Source organism: Myxocyprinus asiaticus, chromosome 26 (genome assembly GCF_019703515.2).
Source record: "Myxocyprinus asiaticus isolate MX2 ecotype Aquarium Trade chromosome 26, UBuf_Myxa_2, whole genome shotgun sequence".
Taxonomy (NCBI): domain Eukaryota; kingdom Metazoa; phylum Chordata; class Actinopteri; order Cypriniformes; family Catostomidae; genus Myxocyprinus; species Myxocyprinus asiaticus.
This window is the reverse complement of record NC_059369.1, coordinates 15,029,274-15,046,619: the sequence shown is the minus strand read 5'-3', so window position 1 is coordinate 15,046,619 and position 17,346 is coordinate 15,029,274. Positions and strand designations below refer to the sequence as shown.

At 43.4% G+C, this 17,346-nt stretch overlaps 1 protein-coding gene across 3 annotated transcripts in view; it reads left to right on the top strand.

Annotated features, from left to right (window-relative positions):
• LOC127417226 (spectrin beta chain, non-erythrocytic 4-like) overlaps positions 1-17,346 on the top strand; it is a 140,678-nt gene that overhangs the window by 53,586 nt on the left and 69,746 nt on the right. The window contains exons 16-18 of one of the 3 annotated variants that reach the window (XM_051657081.1): positions 594-1,350; positions 8,430-8,632; positions 10,744-10,834. In XM_051657081.1, the coding sequence (XP_051513041.1) occupies positions 594-1,350; positions 8,430-8,632; positions 10,744-10,834 (1,051 nt within the window). Of the gene's footprint in view, positions 1-593; positions 1,351-8,429; positions 8,633-10,743; positions 10,835-15,765; positions 15,917-15,943; positions 16,415-17,346 lie in introns of those variants that run through there. The other 2 variants (XM_051657083.1, XM_051657082.1) reach the window with 2 other exon arrangements.

Below are 17,346 nucleotides of genomic sequence, written 5' to 3'. Positions count from 1 at the left end.
GCTATTGGACACTTTCACTCGTGTATTAAATTATTCATGGCTGACTGTGAATAGTGAATTTCTACAATGGCATCTGTAAATGAAAACTGTTGATTTTGAATGATGCTGCATTCACACCACTAGGTGTCACTGTAAGTCCAAGATGACATGAACAAAAAGTTACTGAGTGCACCTTTAAAAAAGCACCCAAAATTTGAAAAAATAATCCATGTGACTTGTGCATCATATCCCAAGTCTTCTAAAGGCATGCGATAACTTTGTATGATGAAGCGACTGAAATTTAAGTGGTAATTCACTCAAGTAGAAATAAATCAATGATAAACTAATGTAAACAGTACAAAAATTCAATATGGTGTCAAGTCAATAACATAATTTTGGGGTGAACTCTTCCTGTTAAGTCCACTGAAAATGTGTTTATTTGCTAAAAGTACATCAACTTTTAGGAGTACACTAGCATAAAGACAATCTCAAACAGACATGGACTAAAAGACAAAACTCCAATTTTGATTTCATTTCGATCACTACAGACAATGACAAATGAAATACAGACAATTTAAAAAATGGCTAAAATGATTTCTTTGTGCATATCACAGGTGGAACCGCATCGTCGAGCTGGTTGAGCAGAAGAAAGATCACATGGACTCGATCCTACGAATTCAGAACTATTTATTGGAATGCACAGAGATTAAATCCCAGATTCAGGAAAAGCGGAAAGCCATAGATGCCACACAGTATGTGGGCAGTGACCTGGGCAGTGTGCTGGCCCTGCAGCGCCGGCTCTCCACCATGGAGGGTGCTCTTGCGGTTCTCGAGCCCAAACTCATTCACCTCCAGGAGGAGGCAGAGGAACTCGCAACATCACATCCAGACAAGACAGTGGACATCCTTGTTCCCTTCGAGGGCATCAGCGTGGAGTGGGAGGAACTGAAACGGACATTGCAAGGTTGTGAGGACTCCTTAACCGTCGCTGGTCGCTTGCAACAGTTCATTCAAGACTTGGACTCGTTCCTCACCTGGCTGGTGCAAACCCAAACTGCTGCTGCCTCAGATGAGCTTCCCAATGCGTTAGAGGATGCAGAGCGGCTAATAAACCAACACGCCACGCTCAAAGAGGAGATAGGAAGATATGAAGAGGACTACGAGCGCCTTCAGGCTGTGAACGAGTTCTTGGAGTCCGAGGAAGCCCCATTACCTCATGGAGCCCTGCAGCAGTGGCTGCACAAACTGGACGTGGGCTGGAACAAGCTGCTGGAGATGTGGGAGAGCAGAAGAGAGGTGCTGGTGCAAGCTCATATCTTTCATCTCTTCCTGAGGGATGTCAAGCAGGCCGAGGCCTTCCTCAATAACCAGGTGAAGCCCATCATCACACTGATGCCAATTGCACAACTGATGCATACATTTTTAAAGATATTTTATGGTACTGGATTATACAAAATGGTAAAATGTTTTTTATTTTTATTTTGAAGAATGTTAAAGTGTAATTTCTGCGCCTTAAGCATCACAGTTTGAGACATTGTTTAGATCTCTTTTGAAACACTAGACAAAACATATGACATTACTGCAGTCTTTTTCTCAGGATAAAAATCTAAAGACATCTTATTTGTTATATTTCTTTCCTATGGGTTCAGATTTAGAAAGGAATTAGCAGACGAGTGCATCTGAGTGAAGTTTTTTGGGGTCACATCTATTAATGTCATGGGCATCAGGGCAGATATAAGTCATTGCTCAGTTTTTATTCTGAGACATTTGCTGCTTTTATGTTGGGGCATCGCTTTGTAAAAATATATTAAATGCTGTTTAAATGTCAGAGGACATGCATTTCATAAGCCCTGTCTGAGTGTATGTTATAAGCTGTGTCTGTTCTGGTTTGCTTAAAGCCGGAGTGGCTTCTAACTGATGCCTGCAGGCACAGAATAAGAACCCTCTGTATCCTCACTTAATACATGCCACTGAGTGTGAGCTGGTTTGCACTAAGCACTTCTGCATGGGAACATTGTCAGGAGAACTGAACAATTGAAGATTAGGGTTTCAAGGACAGTATCATTACCAAAGTTTATTTTGCTTCCATCACACTACCAAAAAGTAACAAGTACCATGGTATTAACATGATTTTGGATATGGTATCTTGGTAAAGTTTTGGATTTTGTACATGTATCCTGAAAATCTAGTTTTTGGACATGTACCGTCCTGGCTACTTGCGTAACCTCCGTTCCCTGATGGAGGGAACGAGACGTTGTGTCGATGTAGTGACACTAGGGGTCACTCTTGGGAGCCCGAAACACCTCTGGTCTTTGATAAAAGGCCAATGAAAATTGGCGAGTGGTATTTGCATACCACTCCCCCGGACATACGGGTATAAAAGGAGCTGGTATGCAACCACTCAGACAGGCTAGCCCAGTCGTGGCCTCTTATCTTCTTTTTTTTTCCTCTCCCCCCAAAAAAAGGAATTAACCGACTGGGGCCACCAGGTCTACGTCGGGGGGGTGTCCCTCCCAAGGGGGAGACACAGCAGAGACAACACCCCGCCCAGAAAGTGGAAATACGTCACATGGTCTTGCCGAACTTTGTCGGAAGTATGTCATGTGGAGAAGTCCCATGGTAGGTCCTACCCTACAGGGGAGGAGTTTCTACAAACATGGTGACTGGGGCAAGGAAGACACAGTTTACCAACAGGGAAACAAATTAGTGGAAGATATACGTCGCATGGGGTTACTTATGGGGAAACACCACATGCGGAGAACCTATTCCAGTACAGGGCTTAGTTAGCACATGTACTGAGCCGGCAGCGAGTTTCTCCGCAAACTCGTCTGCCACAGGGCTCGGAAGAAATCATCCAGGGAACACAGTTTGTGAACACTACTGGGAGTCAACAGCGCACATCTTCAGCTCAGGGGAGGTGAAAGGCGCTATGTGCAAGCGATACATCCGGCCAGCTGTCCCGGACTTACTTGCTTGTGCCTGCCACTACACGGGATGAAATCGGTTCCACCCGGAGATTGTAGAACCTCGCAAAGGTGTTGGGTGGTGCCCAGCCCGCTGCTCTGCAAATGTCTGTTAGAGAGGTGCCACTGGTCAATGCCCAGGAGGCCGCTACACCCCTGGTAGAATGGGCTCGTAGCTCTGCCGGGGGTGGCTTGTCCTGGGCGTGATATGCCATTGTTATGGCGTCAATGAGCCAGTGGGCGATCCTCTGCTTGGAGACAGTGCTTCCTTTCCGCTGTCCACCAAAGCAGACAAAGAGCTGCTCAGAGACTCTAAAGCTCTGCGTGCGATCCAAATAGATGCGTAAAGCGCGCACTGGACACAGATACGTCAGGGCTGTGTCTGCCTCCTCCTGGGGCAGCGCTTGCAGGTTCACCACCTGGTCCCTAAAAGGGGTCGTGGGAACCTTGGGCACATAGCCCGGTTGGGGTCTCAGGATCACGTGAGAGTAGCCTGGACTGCACTCCAGGCACGTTTCGCTGACAGAGAATGCTTTCAGGTCTCCTACCCTCTGGATGGAAGTGAGCGCAGTCAGGAGGGCAGTCTTCAAAGAGAGTGCCTTAAGCTCAGCTGACTGCAAGGGCACAAATAGGGCTCTCTGTAGACCCTGAAGAACTACAGAGAGGTCGCATGAGGGAATGAGGCATGGTCTGAAGGGATTCAACCTCCTGGCGCCTCTCAGGAACCTGATGATCAGGTCGTGCTTCCCTAAAGACTTACCTTCCACTGTGTCGTGGTGTGCCGCTATAGCGGCAACATACACCTTCAAGGTGGAGGGGGACAGCCGCCCTTCCAACCTCTCCTGCAGGAAGGAAAGCACCGATCTGACTGTGCATCTCTGGGGGTCTTCGCGTCGGGAAGAACACCACTTAGGGAACGGCACTTAAAGGCATACTCATAGAGGGGGCCCTAGCCTGAGTGATCATGTCTACCACCGCGGGTGGTAGGCCGCTTAAGTCTTCCACGTCCCGGGGCCAGACATGGAGATTCCAGAGGTCTGGTCGTGGGTGCCAGATGGTGCCCCGTCCCTGAGAAAAAAGGTCCTTCCTCAGGGAAATTCGCCAGGGGGGGCTGTCGCGAGGAGCGTGAGGTCTGAGAACCATGTCTGGGTGGGCCAGTAGGGTGCTACCAGGATGACCTGCTCCTTGTCCTCCCTGACCTTGCACAGGGTTTGTGTAAGTAGGCTCACTGGGGAAACGCATATTTGCAAAGTCCAGGGGGCCAGCTGTGTGCCTATAACAAGAGGTGCCTCGGTCAGGGCGTACCAGAGCAGGCAGTGGGAGGATTCTTGGGAGGCGAACAGGTCTACCTGTGCCTTCCCAAATCGACTCCAAATCAGCTGGACCACCTGAGGGTGGAGTCTCCACTCTCCCCTGAGGGTAACCTGCCGTGACAGCGTGTCTGCTGCAGTGTTGAGGTCGCCCGGGATGTGAGTGGCTCGCAGCAGCTTGAGGTGCTGCTGACTCCAGAGGAGGAGACGGCGGGCAAGTTGTGACAAACAATGGAAGCGCAGACCGCCTTGATGGTTGACATATGCTACCGTTGCCGTGTTGTCTGTCCGAACTAACACATGCTTGCCCTGGATCAACGGCCGAAACCTCCGCAGGGCGAGCAGAATTGCCAGCGACTCGAGGCAGTTGATGTGCCAACGTAGCCGCGGGCCCGTCCATGAGCCAGCGGCTGCGTGCCCGTTGCATACAGTGCCCCAGCCCGTTTTGGAGGCGTCTGTTGTAACAACGGCGTGCCTGGAGACCTGCCTGGAGACCTGCTCTAGGGGAACGCCTGCCCGTAGAAACGTGAGGTCCGTCCAAGGGCTGAAGAGGTGGTGACAGATCGGCGTGATGGCCACGCGATGTGTCCCGTGGCGCCATGCTCATCTCAGGACTCGATTCTGAAGCCAGTGCTGAAGCGGTCTCATATGCATCAACCTGAGCGGAGTGGCCACCGCTGAGGATGCCATATGCCCCAGGAGCCTCTGAAACAGTTTCAGTGGAACCACTGTCTTCTGTCTGAATGCCTTCAAACAGGTCAGCACCGACTGTGCACACTCGTTCGTGAGGTGTGCCGTCAACGAGACTGAGTCCAACTCCAAGCCGAGAAAAGAGATGCTCTGAACCGGGAGGAGCTTGCTCTTTTCCCAGTTGACCCGAAGCCCTAGTCGGCTGAGGTGCAAGAGTACCAGGTCCCTGTGTTCACACAACACATCCCGAGAGTGAGCTAGGATTAGCCAATCATCAAGATAGTTGAGGATGCGAATGGCCCCTTCCCTTAGCGGGGCAAGGGCTGCCTCTGCGACCTTCGTGAAGATGCGAGGGGACAAGGACAGGCCGAAAGGGAGGACCTTGTACTGATACGTCCGACCCTCGAATGCAAACCGCAGGAAGGGTCTGTGTCGAGGTAGAATCAAGACGTGGAAGTACGCGTCCTTCAGGTCTACTGCCGTGAACTAATCTTGATGCCGGATGCTCGCTAGAATGCATTTTTGCACCAGCATCTTGAACGGGAGTCTGCGTAAAGCCCGGTTCAGTACTCGCAGGTCCAAGATTGGCTGCAACCCACCGCCTTTTTTCGGTACAATGAAGTAGGGGTTGTAAAACCCCTTCTTCATCTCTGCTAGAGGGACTGACTCTATCGCATCCTTCCGTAGGAGGGTAGCGATCTCCACGCGCAAGATAGCAGCGTTCTCACCCTTCACTGAGGTGAAGTGGATGCCGCTGAACCTGGGCGGACGCTTGGCAAACTGAATCGCGTAGCTGAGTCGGACAGTCCGGATCAGCCATCGCGACGGTTTGGAAAGCGCAAGCCACGTGTCCAAGCTGTGTTGTGGCCGTGCTGAGTTCAGGGACATCGAAGCACTTACCTGGCTCCTTGTGACCACCCCCGGAACAGCCTGGGATGGGGGAGGAAGAGGCTTGTCCTCGTGACCTGTGGAGACTGTCACATCGGGGGCGGATTTGTGCCACAGCTGGGTGCGCAGAGGCGGGGAGACCGCCACTGGAGCGTCAAACCTGCCAAAATGGAATGGTGGACGTGGTCGTGATGACGGCCATGCACACCTGGTATGTGACCCAGGGAACAAGGAAACCGCTCTTTTGATGAACTCTTGGGTACTGCAGCCACTTGGGCATGCGGCGAAATTAAATGAAAAGGCAACAAAAGATTCTCCTCCCGGCCCTCCACCGGGGGATGGAATGGTCTGCTTACCAGCTCCAAAGCAGTGGGTTTCGTCGTCCCTGGATCGCCCATCTCAGGGGCGCTTCGAAGCCTTTCGCGGGTTCTTGGCGGGTCAGCTTCCTGCAGTGGGCTCCACGCCGGGGCCTCCAGTCACCGCAGGGGGACACCCTTGGAGACGAGCAGGCGGGGTGCGGGATCTTGAGCCGCACCGGGGCAGCATGTGCCGGATGGCCTCCGTCTGCTGCTTCACTGCCGAGAACTGCTGGGCAAAGTCCTCGACGGCGTCGCCGAATAGGCCAACCTGGGAAAAGGGGGCAGCAAGGAACCGTGCCTTCTCGGCCTCTCCCATCACAACCAGGTTGAGCCAAAGGTGGTGCTCCTGGACCACCAAGGTGGACATTGCCCGCCCGACTGCACCGTGACCTTCGTCACCCAGAGAGCGAGGTCGGTTTCCGAGTGCAGCTCCTGCATCAATCCCGGGGCGGAACTACCCTCGTGCAGTTCCTTTAGCGCCTTGGCTTGTTGGACTTGCAGGAGAGCCATGGCGTGCAGGGCGGAGGCGGCTTGTCCAGCAGCACTGTAGGCTTTGGCCATCAGGGACGACGTAAACCTACAGGCCTTGGATGGGAGCTTTGGGCGCCCACACCAGGTGGCGGCGCTCTGCAGGTATAGGTGCACCGCGAGCGCCTTATCCACTGGGGGAATCGCCGAATAGCCCCTGGCCGCCCCACCATCGAGGTTAGCGAGTGTGGGGGAGCTTAAAGATCGGGACCGGGCAGTAAAAGGTGACTCCCACGACCTTGTCAGCTCCACATGCACTTCCAGGAAGAAAGGAACTGGGGCGGGGCGTGGCTGTGAGCGGCGCCGCAATGTTCTCACAATGAGTACATGATCCATCCACGAATGCTGTCTCCGCGTGGGTCGCGCCCAGACACAAAAGACAGCGATCGTGACCATCAGAAGGCGAGAGATAACGACCACAACCAGGAATAACACACAAACGGAAAGGCATTTTTAAAAGACGTGTCTTTAAAAAGGCATTCTGTGTGTGCCGCTCTTTTAGAGAAATATACTCTTTTATTTCTGCCGAAGCGCCCAGGGGCGTTCTCTGCAGTGCACCAGTGCAGAGGAGGGAGAAGCCGCTGAAATGCGGCGTCAGATCCAGCAGAGGTGAACATCGACCGTTCGGCTCCGAAGAGAAAATCTGAATGAGTGGTTGCATGCCAGCTCCTTTTATACCCGTATGTCCGAGGGAGTGGTATGCAAATACCACTCGCCAATTTTCATTTGCCTTTTATCAAAGACCAGAGGTGTTTCGGGCTCCCAAGTGTGATCCCTAGTGTCACTACATCAACACAACGTCGAGTGAGTGACAGATAGGGAACATTATAATACCACAGACATATAACAGGTTTTTCTTTTTTTTTTTTTTTACTTTTATTATTATAGTTCCATGTAATGTATATGTAACATGGTAAAACTTTGTTGTTGTTGTTTTGGTCATGTGCCGTGGCAATACTATGTTTTAATATGTACCATGGTAATGGCATGTTTTTTTTACATGTACCATGATAATCTGAAATGGTAATATCATATTGTTGTTGTTTTTTACTTTTACCATTGTTGTTTCATGTAATCAGTACATGGTTTAACATGGTAGTTATATGTTTATTTTGGCCATGTATCATGGTAATACCATACCTTTGGACATCTAACAAGGAAATATCATGTTTTTTTTTCCGGACTTTTACGTTTTTTTGTAATTCTATGTAATAGATATGTAACATGGTAATTCCATGTATCTATTTTGGTCATGTACCATGGAAATATCTTGTTTGTGACTTTTACCATTGAAATACCATGGTATTCAGTGAAATACCTATGATGGTAATCATTTAGTACCATTGTAAATATCAAATTAACACCATACATGTATTTGCCACAATATTGTTTAGTTAGAGCATTTTATAGCTGGCAAATGATTAGATTACTGGATGTTTGCACAAAACAAAAACAGAATTTAAAGGTACAGGTACAGTTTGTACTTGCAAAAACATTGACTATTCAATTAGCTTTGTGTTAGATCATTTTGTGTGGAGTCACCACAGAAGTATATGGAGCATTGGTGTTTTTTCAGAGTGTTTGTTATTGCAGTACCAACAATGGCTTGTAGTCATTATGGATATATGCTTGTAGTGTAACTGATCCACAAGCCTAATTTTTGATGCACTCTCTGTTTTTCACCCTGTCCTTCCCTACCCTCCTGTCCTTAGGAGTCAGCGTTAGCCCATGTGAAGCTCCCCACCACAGTGGAGACAGTGGAGGCAGCTATTAAGAAACACAAGGACTTTACCACCACCATGGAACTCAACCTGCACCGCATTAAAGCTGTCATAGAGGCAGGAGAGAGCCTCATCAGCCAGAACAACATCTATTCAGAGCGGATCAGAGAGAGAGTGGACCTACTCGCCAACAGGTCAAACCAAAACATCTGTATTGATTTTTATACCTTACAGAGCTTCATCATTCTCAGGAAACTTTCAGGATTTTTTATTATTATTTTTACGATTTAATTTGAAAAGTTTACTGCTAAATATTCAAGAATCTTTGAGAAATCGTATTTTCTCACATTAGGCCCAAAGTACAGTACCAGGGCCGTAACCATCATACACTTCAGTGGAACATCATAGTGGGCCGTGTCCCCACCAATATTCAGATTAGTGGTTAACCAATATGGGTTTTCAATGGCCGATTTTTTTTTTTTTTTAACTACTAACCCCAAACCGTTTGCCAATTACAGCCTAACAGATTGTACCAATAGTTAATTATTGTTACTAAGCCTAAAGCGCCATATTATTTCAACAGTAAGCTTGACATTCTCACAGTTCACTTATAATTTTAATCGATAAGAATAAATTCTGATAGCATCATGTGCTTTGTAAAAATCACACATTATAATTTAAAAAAATACTAATAACCCATTACATTTCTTTTTGAAAATTGTTTTGTGCCAACCCTGTTACATTCAAAAGGTTTTGGGGTTGAATGTGGGGTTGAAATAGCAAAAATGTCTAATAACTGCCTTAACTAGTAAATATCATCACAATCCTCACATTATTCACAGTCAATATGTTTGTGCCAAGAAAACGAACCAAAAAAAATCTGCAAAAAACTGATCATTGTGATTTTCATTGTGAAATGACATATTGTGCTGGTGGCCAATATAGGTAAAACCAGTGGTGGAAATTGCAGAGATTCATTGAGGGGACCCTAGTTGGGGAGCAAAGTTGAAGATCAGGTTAGAGAAAACTGCAGGATGTTTTGGATGGCTGCCTCTCAGTTTAGTGCTCTGAAAATCACTAATCATTAAACACACATAGAGGTGGATTCTGTTGATGGGGATTTTCCCTTAAAAAATGTAACCAGTTGGAACAGACTGATCTCACTGCGAATTTGGTGACAGTAGGTCGAAAGTTCTTCAGTTACAATCCGTCCGTGCTTACTGAAATTCTAACTACTCACCCCATTGGCCATAGTGGGAAGTGTTTTTGAACATACGGTTATGTGTGAGCACTGATAAAGACTGTAAGAGAGACCTACTTCCAGGGGTGGACTAGGAAGGAAATTCGGCCCGGGATTTTACATAGAAACTGGGCCCAAAAGTTGTTGAGCGGCACCGTTTTGTGGCGCGTTCTGCATAATGCGGCAGCCCAGGCAGCCCCATTTCACAGCCGGCCCACCGGGAAAAGTCCCGGTTCTCCCAAGCGCCAGTCCGCCACTGCCTACTTCTGTTTGACCATTAGGTCAAATACATTTTGATGAAGTCACTCCCTCAAATATGATGTCAGAAAGATCAAACCATTTTTTTAAAAGGGAAATGTCACAGCAAAACAGGGTTGAACAGTGATGGGACAGACAAAATAAGCACTTTCTGCATGATTAATTTTCTCAGAAAATTCATACAGAAAATAATTATTTATTCTAATGTGAGAAAAATTTAGCTAGAATTTGTTTTGTTTTTAATCCGATATAATCCGTTAAAATATAATTGTGATGAATGGGGACGTGCGAATTGGCTGCAAACATGTAAAAATAAAATGGTTCAGCATCTTGTAAATTACACAGTACTAAATCACAGGGACAAAAATGGGCACACATTGCACTGTTTCTTGAGAAACACCCAGCTATAAGTTAATTTGTGTGGTGTTTAACTGTTTATTAGTAAGTAGCATTTCTAAAACATTCGAGTTGAACTTCCATGAAAAACAGTGCAGTTATCTTCCTAACATGACCTACCACCTGCATCTGCCCTCCAGTTCTGCTTTGCATTGGGGATAGTAGAAGTTGCAGTTGTCTTTATAGACAGTGCTGAATTTAAAATGTTCTTCCATAGAGACTTAACAAAGAAACGCTGATCTGAATGAAAGTCTCAGAAAGGGCCGTGAAATTGTATTCAGAAGTGCATTTGTGTATTGAGTCTGTTACGGGCCAGTCAACCTTCTGTTTTAAACTAAGGCCCTGCTATGAAACACAGTTAAAAATAATTCTGAGAAATGTAAGGCCTTCTAATGTGTGTGTGCCTCACAGAGGGAACCAGAATCGAAAACTTGCTCAGCAGTGGCTTCAGAAACTGAATGACCAGTGGGAACTCCAGAGGTTTCTACAAGACTGCCATGAGGTAAGATGTACAAACTGAGTACAACACTTTATTACGACACAAAAACAGTGTCATACTTTGTATGAATGTATGTGAGAAATAATTTTTAAACCAAGAGGTGCTTGCAGATGGTTTCTACAGTCAGTTTTACAGTTTAGTGGCGATATTCCACACTGCAGGTTTTTTAAACAGATTTGCACTTAAGGATGACATATTATAAAATACGTAACTACTATGTAATATTGTACAACAAGTATTTATATCATAAAAATTGGGGCTGTCAATCAATTAAACATTTTTAATCGAAATTATTTACATATTGTGCTGAATAATTAATTTAATTAATCACAATTAGTCGCATACATTGTTGAGAAAGGCCCCCAAATAAAAGTAATATAGAATTAAGATTATTATAAAGACCTAATAAATATTATAATTCAGATAATTCAAATGCATTACATCATATTGTATCATAAAGCATTAAGACTATGCAAAAAGTGGCTTTAAAAATGAAAATATTGTTTTATTTCTATATCATTGAACATAACCCTATTATTGGCCTACATCCATCTGCTCTATTTTAAATTTTTGGTTTATGTATGTACTCGTGCGTCAGATGGACGCTTTAGGAGCACCTCACTTTGGTTGTGTCACGACACGCTAGTTTTTAGCACCTCTAGTCATAACCGCTGTGTTTTTAGGATGTTGTGTCAAGATAAACATAGCTTAAACTTTGAAATATTCATCTCGAGGTCCCGCATTTTTTTGTGCTTGGTCAAGCTGTCATTGAATGCAATAGCGTGTCATCTGTGGAAGGCTGTGCTTCCTGCTCGTTGGTTTGACAAGGCGTGTTGCATGTACAGCTGGTGTGCTGACTGCCCCCTACTGCATCAAGGTGGTTCATCAAGCTTGAATTGCTCCTATGGTAGGAACATTCATTATTACAGAATTTAAGTATAGGTCGAAGGTTTGATAAAGTGTGTTATAATTTTTTAATGCATTATTTTTCATATAATTAATCACACTAAATCGACGCACTAAATGTACAGCCCTAATAAAAACTAAATAAAAACATGTAGGCTTCTCCCACACAGTACTTAACCAAGTGCAACTCACGAAAAAACAACAAGCAATTCAAGATAAAATAATCTGTATAACATGATTTTTCTTTTAACTAGCCGTAACCGTGACCAGTGGCAGGACATTTTGTTGGTGGCTTCACTTTCTGTGGCATCACGGTTGGGTAGTCCTGCCTAAAGTGAAATCTCATTGGTCCAAAACCTGCTGTATATTAAACATTAAACATGTTCAAATATCTGAGCATTGTGGGTAAATTCATTGTTGTGGACATGGTTTTTGTTCTGTACAGTTGGAGGCTCCCAGTGTGGCCTAACCCTGCAGGTTTATTTAGGCTTTGCCTGTACTTGCCTTCTCATGTTCAATAATTCAGCAGGTCTCCGCATCACTTATTCAGCCGAGAGAGAGAACTTTGGCAGTTTGTGTTTGTGTGTTCACTGCAGGGCTGAGGGACAGATCTTTGCCTTCACTAAAAGCTATCAAACACGTGTGGACACTGAGAACAGAGTGCTTAGAGAAAAGGCCTGTAAATGCTGCTTATGACGAATGCAATCCTGTGCTTGCTCATGCTGTAGCCCTTCAAAGGATCAGAGCGTCTCCCATGCACACCACCATGTTTGGGGAAAGCAAATACAAAAACTAATTGGAGTTTTTTGTCATAGAGTGTATAAACAGCATAGTGTGTTTTTCTTCATAGGCAGGTGGTATTTGGAATGGCATACTACCTACAATATTTGAAAGTAGTATACAATATGTACGTATACGGTATCCAAATTTTCTGTATGGATGGAACACTTGAATGACAAAAATATGCATAAATGTGCAATTTCCTAAAATGTTTATTATACAACCAGTGTACATTAAGTTCAGTGCTGTATACAGTATTGGCACAAATGCTATACTGAATGTAAAACAACCACATTTTATTTCTGAAATTATAACTGGACACTACTTGCTGAATTAAACATGCAACATAGTATACATTTTGCATACTACTGTCTGAAACATTTACATAGTTGCTTACTACAGTACGTATTGTTTTACATAATATTTTAAAAAAATAGTAGGCAGTTTACCATAGAGGTCTGTACAGGCCTTAAATTGAAGTTAGAACCTGGCCCGTACCCGAGACTGTGTGACCCGAACAGTACCGTCAAATTTGAAGAAGTTTATCAGGACCCAAAATCACTTGCTCTCTTTATAATTTGTTCTCCAAACAAATACATTTGTTGCAATTTTCTGTATTTTGTAGTATAATTATAGTAACAGTACACAGTTTTAACAAGGCATGTTGGCCCCTTTGCTGAAATTTTGCTGGGTGAAGAACAATGTGGAATTATGTGTAACAATGTAACAGTCACATGAAGTCCTCTTTTTAACCTGAACTTTTTCAGAACCAGTTGACTTTGTGACACCTGCGGTAAAAAATAATAATAAAAAAATAGACAGCGCAACAAAAAATAAAAAGTTCTTTTTAATTTGACACATTCTCTAAAAAAATGTGGCATGCCTTCGAGAGACCCTGAAAAAATAGTGAGATGCAGTGCAATGGTCAAAGACATCCATCGAATACATGTTTACATAGAAAAACAATTGAAAACAACGCAACGCACCTTTGGTGTGAACAGCCCCTAACTCGTCTGTTTGCACGCACTGTTTATCATTAAAGGGATAGTTCACCCAAAAATTAAAATTCTCTCATTATTCACTTACCCTGATGCCATCCCAGATGTGCATGACTGTCTTTCTTCAGCAGATCACAAATGAAGATTTGTTGAAAAATGTTGAAGCTCTGTAGGCCCTTATAATGTAAGTAAACGGGTGCCATCAGGCTGCTGCCAATTTGAAGGTCAAAAGGCATATTTAGGCAGCATAAAAGTAATCCACAAGACTCCAGTCGATCAATTAATGTCTTCTGAAGCAAATCGATAGGTTGGTGTAAGAAACAAATCGATAATTAAAATGTTTTTAACTTTAAATCGTTGCTTCTGCCCAGCTCTATGTCTAACTCTCTAGTGACATTCGTTCCTCTGTTGTATACAAAGCTTTTTAAAGTTTTAATTATGGATAGTTAATAAAAGTTTTAAGTTAATAAAGTTTTAATTATCTATTTGTTTCTTTAATATTATATCATCAAATTGATTATATAATAATGATATGAGCTGTAAATGTTTGAAATAATGTGTACAATTTACAAGTAATAACATTAAGTTTACATCCATTTGTATTAAAAGCACTAAAAAGGTCACAGACTCGCACACAGTTGTTTCGGTTCATTCATTAACGAGAGAGAAGTCTCGGTTTTAGTGCATTTGTGCTATTTGTGATTAAAATTAATATTTATTTTAAATTTTTTATCTGACTGTAAAGAAGAGAGAGTGTATTAAAATTCATATTATTCAGTGAAAGTGGAGTGCGGGATCTCATCTTTGATGGAAACACATTACACAGAATTTCTTGGTCCGTTTTAATATCAAGCACTTTTAGACAAAACAAGGTGATTTTTCCAGGTATTCCAGTGGTTAAATTTCTAAAAGCTAAATTTAAGCATTTTAAGCACTTCAGGGACCTTGTGCGAATGCTGTAAACAGTGTAGAAAAAAGTGCAGTAGGGGTAAAATCAAGCAATAGAGAGATTATGATGTTTGAAGGTTAATTTAATATATGGTCATACGGACAGAAAACAATGTTGCAAATTTCTTTTTTCTTTTCTTTTTTTTTTTTTGTGTGGATTTTCTCCCCTTTTTTTCCCAATTTGGAATGTCCAATTCCCAATTTACTCTAAGTCCTCCTGGTGGCGTAGTGACTCGACTCAATCCGGGTGGCAGAGGACGAATCTCAGCTGCCTCCGCGTCTGAGACCGTCAACCCGCGCATCTTATCACATGGCTCGTTGAGCGCGTTACCACAGAGACATAGCGCGTGTGGAGGCCCATGCCATCCACCGCGACATCTACGCACAAGTCACCACGCGTCCCACAGAGAGTGAACCACATTATAGTGATTATGAGGAGGTTACCCCGTGTGACTCTACCCTCCCTAGCAACCGGGCCAATTTGGTTGCTTAGGAGACCTGGCTGGAGTCACGCAGCACACCCTGAATTCGAACTCACGAACTCCATGGGTGGTAGCCAGCCTCTTTACCACTGAGCTACCCAGGCCCCCCACAATGTTGCAAATTTCAAAATATATCACAATATAAAAGTATAGTAATTTTTTTGGTTCACGATATATCGAAATTGCCTAGTACATACTGTACACTACACAAGTAGTAAGGATAGTATGGTAGTAGCTTTTGAACATACACTACAACGTGACACTTAACTGGGTGTTTGCTCGTAACGGTGTAGTAAACCATCAGCCTACTTGATAATTGATTCTCGTGTCCCTGGTTGGTGATTAGCTGTTCCTTGGATCTATTGTCTCACTTTCCCCAGGGACCCTTTGAGAAATAACCACGATTGACCTAAATGGCTTTATGGAGGACAACGCAGCGTCTCGTATGAGGGCAGAGGTCACTGTGGTGCCAAGTAGGCACTTGAGTGAGGTTGAAAATTGCAATTTTTCATAATGTATAAGATTTTAAACTGGCTCTGTAGATCTCCATATTGTGATCTGACAGATTGACAGACAGATTCCATTGTATTACTGTTTTTTGGTGCTCTGTTTCTCCCCTCCCTCTGCTACATTCGCCTATTCTTATTCGCTTCCCTGGATTGAAGAGTCTAGCTTTGTCCTTGTGACGCCTGGATCTACGTAGGCTCTCTCTCTCTCCTGGCTCTCTCCCCCTCCCTCCCCATTGCTCCCTTGCTTTCAGTCTATCTGTCTCTCCACATGCTTTTCGCTCGTGTTTGGAGGCTGCAGCGGGCGAAACTGGGTATTTCAGCTCAGGGAGAAGAGGCACCACAGTATTGAGTCAAGCTTATATAACAAAACAGGAGGAGTGGTGAAAGGAGGGCGGCGCAGGACTGAAAGAAGACAATATGGATTTGGTTGAGATTCAAGACGCAGCACAAACGGGGTGAAGGGTATGTCTGGATCGCTCAGAGGAGAGAAGAATAAAAAAAATACATCCCCATATCCTTCCTCCTGACTCTCCAAAGCCACCCCCCCCCTCTCTCTCTCTCTCTTTCTCACTGTAGCTAGCATTTGTAACATCAATAATCACCCCTACTTGGCTCATTTGTCTCCTCGCTCCTTTAACTCCTTCAGGCCGCTGTATAGGCTCAGTGCAGACTCTAAGATTTCAAGTCTTTGAAGCTTTTGGGGGAATTTCAATATTTTTTACAAGGATGCACTCCACTTTTTTCATTGGATTTAACGCAGCCATTTGAGGATTTTGTTTCGTCCAAAAATAGTGTTCGCTGAGTTCTCTTCACAGTGCTATTTCTTGAATAGTTTATCAGCTCTGTGTGCAGACTGTACTTGTGCGTGTATTGCTGCTCACCTGGACAGCAGGTGAACAATGTGGATTTGGGAACTTGACTGACAGATTTGACTGACAGAGTTTTCACAACTTAAATAAGGTGGTTATTATAATAAGATATATTATAATATGTGGGTCGTTGATTAATTACTTTGTTTACTTCCAAACATCAAGATTTTTTGTTAAATTGGTAACACTTTAAAATAAAGTTGTATTTGTTAATATTAGTAAATGCATTAGGTAACAACATTTGTTTTACAAAGATTAATAAATGGTGTAAAAATATATTGTTCATTTTAGTAATAACAGAGTTTGTTAATATTAATTTATAATGATATAATTGTTCTTTGTTAGTTCATGTGTGTTCACAATTTATTAGCTATTAAACGTTAACATGTACAGTACAACCTTTGTGTAAAGTGTTACCGTAAAAAAAAAAGTATAATATTCATTTGTAAATTTAAAATTATGATATTTTAGGTGCTACAACTAGTTACCATTTCCTTTATTGGTAACACTTTACAATAAGGTTGTGTTCATTAACAATAGTAGGTTTTATGAACTAATAATGAATTTTTAAAGCATGTATTAATGTTCATTTATCAAAATACAATTGTTTGTGGTTCGTTCATGTTAGTTCAAAATGCATTAACTGATAATAACATTGATTAGAAATGTATTAGTGTAGGCAGAAATGAACATTAACCAAGATCAATAAGTGCTGTAAACGTATTGTTCTTTGTTAGTTCATGTTAAATATTACGTTTACTAATGTTAACGAATACAAACGTATTGTAAGTGTTATCCTTTTAGGTTTTTCACCATTTTAATTCAACTTTTGACTTATTTGCAGTTCATTTAAATAGTCCAGTAGTGTGACAAATTAATTATTTAAAGTACAAATATTCCACGATGTCCCTCAATTAATATGAGGTCATAAAAACAACATGAATAATAATTTTACATAAATTAGAAAAATGTTGTTTAAAATAGTTTTAGATGAATAACTGTATAGCATGTCACACCACAGGA